Consider the following 10,900-nt stretch of genomic DNA (forward strand, 5'->3'; position numbering starts at 1 on the left):
TAGATTAACTTTTAAAAGGTGGGGGAAAATTATCTTAATAGCAGTGCAATGCCATAGACTCTCTCCTCTTGTGCAAGAGCTGGTATTTCAGTATCTTTGGACAGAGGCAAAGGTTTGAATAATATCAACCTTGCCTTTGTTTTCTTCTTTTTTAGTTTGTTCTCCTTACAAATAAATGCATTTAAAAAAGGTCCTTGGTGACTTGTGCTGCAAAGTCACTAATGAATCTTTGGAATAATTCTATTTGGCAAAAGCAAAATAGCAAAAAGTGTTTTGGCTCCAGTGTCCTTGGAGACAAGAGGATGACAAGTATCAGGTCATTCTGTTCATTTTCTTGTTTCTCTTAAGAGCTTTATCGAAGGAAAATCATAATACAATAAACTGCACAATTTTTAAGTTTTGACATATGTACACTCCAATGAAAACATTTGCATAATAAAAAAGTGAACATGTCCATCATCCCCAAGTATCTTGATACATCTTTATTATCTCTTGTGCCCTACTCTTCCTGCACTCCCCTACTCCTCAGGTAACTATTGATAAATTGTCACTGTGGACTAGTTTGTTTCCTTTAGGAGCTTAAGTAAACATGGTAATGCAATATTGTAATTTATATTTCATTTGCAATTACATTTTATTTACAATTATCAATAAATTGCATTTACATAGCAACTTACATTTCAATAGACACTGTGAGAGTAGTCACTTCCCAATGGTTGTAATAAGAAAGAGGTTAAGAACTCTTTTCAACATCCCTAGTATCTCAATGTCACTTAATTTTCTATTGGACTACAAATGAGTTTAAACAAATTTTCATATATTTATAAATTTGATTTACCCATAGGCAATTATGTATTCCTATTCTTTATTTAATTACTTACACATTCTGTTTGTATATGTAAGAGCTCTCTTATAATTTAGCTATTAATCTAACATATGCTTTTTTTAAAACAGTGTATGGCATAATCTTACTTATAAAATATTTTATTTTTACTTTTAAAAATATATTTATGGCTACTGTTCTTTATTGCCATATTCTTTTCCAAAAGTATTGCATTAATAATTGTGATCAACTATGAATACATAATTTCATTTCAACATTGACAGTTACTGTAATAAAAAGCTATAATTTTGCTGTTGCAGTAGATACAAAAAGCTATTTTACAACTTTTTCTCTTGCAGTTCCTTGATTACTCTGAAAGATAAACAATTTTTTCTATGCATCTGTTTGCTGTATTACCTCTAGGTTACAAAAGAGATTTTTTTCCCCAGTTTGATTGAGATAAATTGACATAGAACATTGTGTATTATAATGTTTTAAATTGAGTATTTTCAAAACTACAAGATCTCTTTCCTTTATTTTAATGTTTTTTTCTTTTTTCATTGTGATGTCTTAACCACAGCGTTAAATATTTTTTATGAAAAATTCATATGCGCATTGAACATGTGTGTATATGTCATTCATCAATCAATCTACCAATCTACTAACAGATGAATAGGTAATATCTAAGTCATTGAATCCATTGTGTATGTTGTGAAAAATAAGTCTAACATATTTACTTGCAGAAGAATAAGTTTTAGTCACAACATTCATTAATTAATTCTTTTCATACTGAATTCAAATTGCATTTTTGTAATTGAATACATTAGTTTTTTTACACAAATCCATTTCTATATTTTTGTTCTATGCATTAATTATTTCTAGGCCAGTACACATTTTAAATTTATTTCAATGGCTCTTACTTATACATTCATGAGGAGTTTGTGAGTTTTAGTCTTCTAGGTGAGTCTACAAATAATTTTATGTGAGTAATAACATAATTGTTGAAATTTTAATGAGAATTACATTAAATTCTATATGTTAGTTTTAGGTGAATTATTACACTTTTGGTGTGTTGCTTTGCAGCCAAGAATAACATAACTTTAAAAATTATGTGTTTCCATGATTGTATATATTTAGATTGTGTCTCTTTCCTCATTTAGAAAACTGCTTTATTTCTTAATGGCATCCTTTCTTTATTGTTTTGATTGAAATTGGTTTCTTATTATGCTTTTTAAATATTTATTCTTATACAAAATATACCACTGATTTTTTTTTTCATTTATTTTTATTAGTTGGAGGCTAATTACTTTACAATATTTTAGTGATTTTTGCCATACATTGAGATGAATCAGCCATGGATTTACATGTGTTCCCCATCCTGATTCCCCATCCCATCCCTCTGGGTCTTCCCAGTGCACCAGCCCTGAGCACTTGTCTCATGCATCCAACCTGGACTGGTGATCTGTTTCACCCTTGATAGTCTACTTGTTTCAATGCTATTATCTCGGAACATTCCACCCTTGCCTTCTCCCACAGAGTCCCAAAGTCTGTTCTGTACATCTGTGTCTCTTTTTCTGTTTTGCATATAGGGTTATTGTTACCATCTTTCTAAATTCCATATATATGTGTTAGTATACTGTATTGGTTTTTAGCTTTCTGGCTTACTTCACTCTGTATAATGGGCTCCAGTTTCATCCATCTCATTAGAACTGATTCAAATGAATTATTTTCAATGGCTGAGTAATATTCCATTGTGTATATGTACCACAGCTTCCTTATCCATTCATCTCTGTTTATAATTACCAGGACATGGAAGCAACCTAGATACCACTGATTTTTAAAAACTATCCTTATCCATCTTAAATTCTCTTCTAAATTTTATTATTTCTCTATAAGCTTCTTGAATTTATACCTCCTTCAATAACATTAGTGGAAGAGTGTGTACTTCTTTTTAAGTTTTTTTTTTTTTAATTGGAGAATAGCTGCTTGTTGGTCCTTTAATGGACTGGAACCTGGTGGTCCGGAGTCGACGATGAGAGAGGGAAAGAAGGAAAGAGATTAACATTCCCTGGTTTATGCAGCCAGCTTCCGTGCTCCAGGGAATCAGTCAGAAATAGACAGAGAGAGAGAAAAGAAAGAAAGACATGTGTAACAAAGTTCTGATGGAGCAAATGTGTTTTAATCAACATGGTGTGTGCATACATACTGTCTTATAAGGTAGTTATTCTCAGCAAAGATAAAGATTAAAATTCCAGATTTACAAAACATAAGACGATCCCTATCAAAGAGAGAGTTGCAAACAATCACCTTTTACCGTGTGGTTCATAAAAAGGAAAAAGGCACTTATCACTGTAATGAGAAATGCCTGGATTCCTCAGCCCCAGGAAAGACGTGCCTCTCCTCTTAATTCCTGAATATTCAGGAATTAGTAAGGGCCAGAGGGTTCCTGACAGATCCAAAACAGCACACGGGAAGCCTCTTGTTAAATGCTTCCTGACAGCTGCTTTGCAATGTTGAGTTAGTTTCTGCTGAAGCTGTAAGTATACATACATTCCTTCCCACTTGAGCCCCCCTCCCATTCCCCCATCCCACCCATCTAGGTGATCCCAGAGCACTGAGGTGAGCACGCTGTGTTGTACAACGGTTTTCCACTAGCTATCTATTAATATTTTATACATGGTAGTGTATACGACAGTGCTACTCTCTCAATTCATCCTATCCTTTCTTTCCCTCATTGTGTCCACAAGTCCATTATCTATATGGATATAGTCCATTATATAATATATATAAATATATAATATAGCCCATTATCTATAAGTTGCAAATATGTTCATCAGTACCATTTTTCTAGATTCCCTATATATGTGTAATATATGAATTTTTTTTTCTCTTACTATGTACCTCTTTATATGAATTTAAAACATTAATCCACAGACATGGTTTGTTTTACTGCTATACAGAAAAAAATGCTACCAATTAAATATATAATGATATAAATGATGTTATCCTAAATTATAAATATTATATATTCAGGTTATTGATGCATAAAATATTCATATTTAAATTGTTAGAAGCTATATTTTAATATCTTCTGCTTAGCATTTATAACAAATTCTATTATAGTTTTTCTGTTTTGTTATGATGTTTCAGAACCATGAAACAATGTTGAATAACAAGGATGAAATTGTTGCCATCTCTTGCGTTGTTGGAAGAGAGTGTTATGACTGGGCTTCTTCCCCACTTTGGCTCAGCCTCTTCATTCTTTCTGTAGTCATTTCTCTGCTCTTCCCCAGTAGTATATTGGACACCTACCTACCTGGGGGGTTCATCTTTCAGTGTTATATCTTTTTGCCTTTTCATACTCTTCATGAGGTTCTCAAGGTAAGAATACTGAAATGGTTTGCCATTCCCATCTCCAGTGGGCCACATGTTGTCAGGCCCTAGCTATCAGGGACATGACCTTCAGCCACTCAGTGTAGCCGGATGACATGCCCGGTGCCCTGGGTGTCCCACTGCTGGTCCTCACTGTGTGATGAAATTAGGCATCCATATTTGGTTCCTGATTTATATTCACAGTCTGAAAGAAAAAAAAGAAAATAGCACAGTTGTGCCCGACATTTTGCAATCCCATGGGCTGTAAACTGTCCCGCTCCTCTATCCATGGGATACTCCAGGCAAGAGTACTGGAGTGAGTTGCCAGTTCCTTTTTCAGGGTTTCTTCCCAACCCAGGGATCGAACCTGGGTCTCCTGAATTGCAGGCAGTTCCTTTAACAATGGAGCCACTAGGGGAGATCAAGTCTACTCATAGTCTATTGGCAATTTATTCTTTAAAATAAATTTTATTTTTTTATGAATAGTTTTATTATTTTATCATGTACTCATTTAATTGTGAATTTTTCATTATTAAATTTTATGAAAGTTTTTCCACCATCTACTTATCTACTCTTCTGATGTGTATCATTAAAAATTGATATGATAAAGTATGTGGATACATTTTACTGAGGTATAGCTTTTCTTTTTAGATTAAACTCTAGTTGGTCTTGTTCTTTTTTCTTTTAATACGTTCCTAACATGTACTTACAAATATTTATAGAGAAAATCTTTATTTATACCTTAAATGAAGTTATACCTTTTTATGAATTGGAATGGATTCATTTAGGTTGAAATTATTTAGAAAATTTAATTTAATTAGTGAGAATTTTTTTAAATTATTCTCTTTACACTTTACAGTCTGAAATTTTCACTTATCCAATAAATTATATGAGTTTTGCTATATTTAAATACATAATTTCTTTTTTCATATTTTAGCAAGAAGTTTTTATCTTTCAGTTTTTCTGTAAAATGTAATGTAGAATTGAATGAAGTATGTGTTTATATATATTTGAATCTCCTGTGTATTGATATTTATATCTTGTTTCTAATTCTTAACCTCAAATATATTAATTTCTGTCTTTTTTCTCTGTATTTGGGTATGTAAGATTATTTTCCCTTAAGTTTTACAGAGAATCAATCTCTGAATTATTTGCCTTAAATTTAACACTTAATTGCTTTTGCTTTTTATCTTCAACCTTCATTGTTCACCTACCTTGTTTCATTGTGTAGTTTTTCTAATTGCTTAAAGTGAGTATGCCACTTTATTTTTAATCTACTTTGAAAAATGTTATTATCAAAGATTAATAAGGACATAAATTACTGTCAAGTACAAATTTATACATACAAATGTCTTAGACATACAAACTTTAAAACTGTGTGCTTTCTATAGATATTTATCATGTATTGCTTGCTGTGTTCAGTTGCTCAGTTCTAGCTGACTGTTTGTGACCCCGTGGATTAGCCCACCAGATTCCTCTGTCCATGGAACTTTCCAGGCAAAAGTACTGGAGCTGGTTGCCACTTCCTACACCAGGGGATCTTCCTGACCCAGAGATCTAAACCACATCTCCTGGGTCTCCTTCAGTGGCAGGCAGATTCTTTACCACTGAGTCAACTGGGAAGCCCTATTGTTCGCTAGGTATGCCCTAACTTGTCTCAAATTTTTAATTGTTATTGAAGTTGGCTACTTAAGTTTAAACTGTTTATTTTTGACATTTACATTTAAAATGCTATGTCTGATTTATAGACTTTAAAATGCCACTTCAATGCTTTACAATCAAGGTTCAAATTTTCAATACATTAGAGAATCTGTTTCTATTTTTTTTTTTTTTAACTGATCTCAATTTGTGGTTGGATAGATTGAATTATAATTCTGCATTCCATTGACTGTATATCAGTTTGGTAATCTTAGTTTCATGTTATTGTGTCATTTCTAGCTTTTTTGACCATGCGACTATTGAGATCTTACATTCCATCTCTGTGTTGTGCTTAAATGTATTTTGTTTGAATACATTTTGAATTGTCTATTCATATTGACAAAAATCCATAGAGTCAAAGCTATGGTTTTTTCCAGTAGTCATGCACAGATGTAAGAGTTGGTCCATAAAGGAGACTGAGCACCACAGAATTGATGCTTTCAGACTGTGGTGCTAGAGAAGACTCTTGAGAGTCCTTTGCACAGCAAGGAGAGCAAGCCAGTCATTCCTAAAGGAAACCAACCCTGAATATTCACTGGAAGGACCTATGCTGATGGTAAAACTCCAATACTTTGGTTACCTGTTGCAAAGGCCTGACTCTCTGCAAAAGACCCTGTTGCTGGGAAAGATTGAGGGCAGGGGAAGGGGGTGGCAAAGGATGAGATGGTTGGATGGCATCACTGACTAAATGGAAAGGAGTTTGAGCAAACTCTGGGAGATAATGAAGGACAGGGAAGCCTAGCATGATGCAGTCCATTGGTCACAAAGAGTTGGACATGAGTCAGCAACTGAACAACTGAAGCTTTTGCTTTTTATTACTGCATTACACCTTACTTACAACTTTTAACCCAAATATTGTTATAAACATATCCATATGGATGGAATTATTAAACAAACTTGCAACAGAGGAATCAAATTGAAATAGTACCCAATCAGTAAAGTTAAAGAAGTTGCAAAATGTTAGAAAACAAACAAACAAAAAACTTGAAATGAGATTACAGTTGGTCAGTTACTAAGCCATGTCTGACTCTTTGTGACCCTATAGACTGCAGCAATCCAGGCTACCCTGTCCTTCACTAATTCCTAGAGCTTTCTCAAAGTCATGTCCATTGAGTCAGTGATACTATACCTCCATCTCATTCTCTGTCATCCGTTTTGTTTTTCTTCCTGCTCTCAATCTTTCCCAGTCAGCAGGATCTTTTCCAATGAATCAGAGTTTTGCATCAGCTGGCCAAAGTATTGGAGGTTCAGCATCAGCATCAGTCCTTCTAACGTATATTCAGGGTTAATTTCCTTTAGGATTGATTGGTGTGACCTCCTTGGTGTCCAAGGGACTCTCAAGAGTCTTCTCTAGCACCACAATTCAAAAGCATCAATTCTTTGGCACTCAGCCTTTTTCAGGGTCCAACTCTCACATCCACATGACTACCAGAAAAATCTGTAGGTATTACTATATGAAACTTTGTCAGCAAAGTGATGTCTCTGTTTTCTAATACACTATGTTTGTCATAGCTTCCCTTCAAATGAGAAAGTGTATTTTCATTTCATGGCTGTAATCACTGTCTGAGTGATTTGGGAGCCCAGCAAAATAAAATTCACTGTCACTATTTCTAGTTTTTCACTATCTATTTGCCATAATGTGATAGAACTGGATGCCATGATCTTAGTTTTTCAAATGTTAAGTTTTAAGCCATTTTTTTCACTCTCCTCACCTCAAGAAGTTCTTTAGTTCCTCTTTGCTTTCTGTCATTAGAGTGGTATCATTTGCATATTGGTAGTTGTTTATATTTCTCCTGGCAATTTTAATTCCAGCTTGTGATTCATCCAGGCCAGCATTACACATATTGGGTTCTGTATAAAAGCTAAATAAGCAGGGTGATAATATATAGCCTGGACATACTCCTTTCCCAGTTTTGAATCAGTCTGTTCTGTGTCCAGTTCTAACTGTTACTTCTTGATGTTCATACAGGTTTCTCAGGAGATAGGTAAGCTGGTCTGGTATTCCTATCTATTTCATAATTTTCCAGTTTGTTGTGATCCACAGAGTCAAAGTCTTTAGTGTAGTCAGTGAAGCAGAAGTAGATGCTTTTCTGGAACCCCTTGCTTTTTCTATGATCTAATGGACTTTGGCAATTTGATCTCTGGTTCCTCGCCTTTTCTAAATCCAGCTGCAGGTTCTCTGTTCACAAACTGCTGAAAGCTAGCTTGAAGGATTTTGAGCATTACCTTGCTAGCCTGTGTGATTGTATGGTAGTTTGAACATTCTTTGGCGTTGCCTTTCTTTGGGATTGGAATGAAAGTTGACCTTTTCCAGTCTCGTGGTCACTACTGAGTTTTCCAAATTTGCTGGTTTATCAAGTAGAGCACTTTAACACCTTCATCTTTTAGGATTTTAATAAGCTTGGCTGGAATTCCATCAACTCCACTAGCTTTGTTTGTAGTAACGTTTTTTAGGGAACACTTGAATTCACAGTCCAGGATGTTTGGCTGTAGTTGAGTGACCACACCATCATGATTATTTGGGTCATTAAGAACTTTTTTTTTTTTATCATAAATCCACAGAGTTCTGTGGATTTTTGCCACCCCTTAATCTTTTATGCTTTTGTTAGGTACTTGCCATTTCTGTCCTTTATTGTGCCCAACTTTGCATGAAATATGCCCTTGACATCTCAAATTTTCTTGAAGAGATCTCTAGTGTTTCCCATTCTGTTGTTTTCCTCCACTTCTTTGCCTTTTTCACTTAAGAGGGCTCTTTTATCTCTCCACCCTCCTCTCTGGAACTTTGCATTCAGTTGGGTACGTTTTTCCTTTTCTTCTTTGCCTTTCACTTCTCTTCTTTTCTCAGCTATTTTTAAGATCTCTTCAGACAACCACTTTGCCATTTTGCGTTTCTTTTCCTTTGGGACAGTTTTGGTCACCACCCCCTGTACAACGTTATGAACTTCTATCCATAGTTCTTCAAGCATTTTGTGTACCAGATCTAATCCCCTGAATCTATTCATCACCTCCACTGTACAATCATAAGGGATTTGATTTAGGTAAAATCTGAAAGGTCTAGTGGTTTTCCTTACTTTCTTCAATTTAAGCCTGTATTTTCCAATAAGGAACTGATGATCTGAGCCATAGTCAGCTCCATGTCTTGTTTTTCTGACTGTGTAGACCTTTTCAATCTTCAGTTGCAAAGAATATAATCAATATGATTTCAGTTTTGATAATTTTGTGGTGTCCATGTGTAGAGTCATCTCTTGTGTTGTTGGAAGAAGGTGTGTGCTAACCAGTGTGTTCTCTCTGAGAAACTCTGCTAGCCTTTGTCATAGGAAATTTTGTCCTCCAAGGCAGGTATCTCTTGACTTTGTACTTTTGCATTCCAATTCCCTATGATGAAAAAGACATCTTTTTCTTTCTGGTGTTGCTGTTGTTGTTCTTAGTTATAGAAGATCTTGTAGGTGTTCATAAAACTAGTCAATTTATCATCTTCAGCATTAGTGGTTGGGGCATAGACTTGGATTAAGGGAAGACTTGATTATGATTAAAATTTTAACAGTAAAGTTGAGAAAATATTTATTCTTTCATTATTACCAGGCAACTACTTTTTTTTTTTCTTACTTCTTTAAGAAGAATTCAATCTTTTTGACCAAGTTCTGCAAGGCTTTCTTCACTTGCTTATTTCTTAGAGTATAAATAAATGGATTCAACATTGGTGAAATAGAAGAAATGAGCAGAGAAACTCCTTTATTAAGAGCCATGTCTTTCTTGGATGAAGGATTGATATAGATGAAGATACAGCTGCCATAAGTGATGGAAACTACAACTATGTGGGAAGAACAGGTTGAAAAGGCTTTTTTCCTTTGCTGAGAAGAAGAGAGTCTTAGAATTGTCATGATGATATACGTGTAGGACAGAACCACACACACAAGAGTCATGATGAAAGTTAAGACAGCACACACCAGAATCATTCTCTCTATGAACCATGTGTCTGAGCATGAGATCTTTAGGAGGGGAGTGGCATCACAGAAAAAATGATCAATGACATTAGAGTCACAGAATTCCAGATTGAGGCCCAGGCTAAGTGGGGGAATGATGATTAACAAGCCAGCCATCCAGCAGCTGATGATAAGCCTGTGGCAGACTCTGTTATTCATGATGGTCACATAATGCAGGGGTTTGCAAATGGCCACATAGCGGTCAAAGGACATAGCGGCTAGAAGAAAAAATTCCGTTATCCCAAAAAGGTAAGTAAAAAATACTTGAACAGCGCAAGCAGTGTAGGTAATGACCTTGTCACCAGTTGATATGTTGTACAGAAATCTGGGAATACAGGCAGTTGTGAATGAGATTTCCAAGAAAGAGAAATTTTGGAGAAATAAGTACATGGCTGTCCTGAGATGGCCATCCATGAGGGTAAGGGAGATAATGGTCAGGTTCCCAACTACACTCAACATATAGGTGAAAAACAGAAAGATGAAAGCTAGAACTTTCATTCGTGGGTCATCAGTCAGTCCCAGCAGGATGAATGTTGTTACTGTGTGGTTTCTCATCAAGGATTTCTACTTTTGTCCAGTCATCAGGAAGAATTCAGAGACACTTGAAAAGAGTGTAATGGAGCCAAAATGAGTGCTCAACACTGGCTATAAATGACAGGCAAACTGACTTGACTGTCTTGAAGTGAGTATCTTGTCCATGAGCAGTATTTTATTTTACATAGGTTGATAGCTATTGCATTTTCATTCTTGCCTCATATTTGAATCAGATAATTTTATCTTTGTTCCTAATAGTTTTGACTCCATCTGTCTATCCACACATTATGAAAACTAGTGGTAAAATACTTTGTAATACTAGGAATTTTTTTCCTAAGGTTATTCTTTAACTCTCACCAATTAATTATAAAAATGCCAACTTCAATTGTTTTCAGGGTTTATTCATGCCTCTAGGGCTTGGGATGTCCCTTTGTCAATCAACAATTAAGAAATTTCCCCTGCAGAATGGAATTATTTTATGTGATTTAGC

At 34.9% G+C, this 10,900-nt stretch overlaps 1 protein-coding gene across 1 annotated transcript; it reads right to left on the bottom strand.

The window, feature by feature from the left end:
* Positions 1-9,495: 9,495 nt before the first annotated feature.
* Positions 9,496-10,431, bottom strand: LOC136158877 (olfactory receptor 6C2-like). The gene has a single exon (XM_065920719.1). It carries the CDS (start codon positions 10,429-10,431, stop codon positions 9,496-9,498), a length of 936 nt encoding a protein of 311 aa, XP_065776791.1.
* Positions 10,432-10,900: the final 469 nt, after the last annotated feature.

This window comes from Muntiacus reevesi, chromosome 1, assembly GCF_963930625.1.
Source record: "Muntiacus reevesi chromosome 1, mMunRee1.1, whole genome shotgun sequence".
Lineage (NCBI taxonomy): Eukaryota > Metazoa > Chordata > Mammalia > Artiodactyla > Cervidae > Muntiacus > Muntiacus reevesi.

Bases quoted from the DNA above. Each gene is read 5' to 3' on its own strand.
- LOC136158877 (XM_065920719.1), bottom strand. From the start codon at position 10,431: ATGAGAAACCACACAGTAACAACATTCATCCTGCTGGGACTGACTGAT.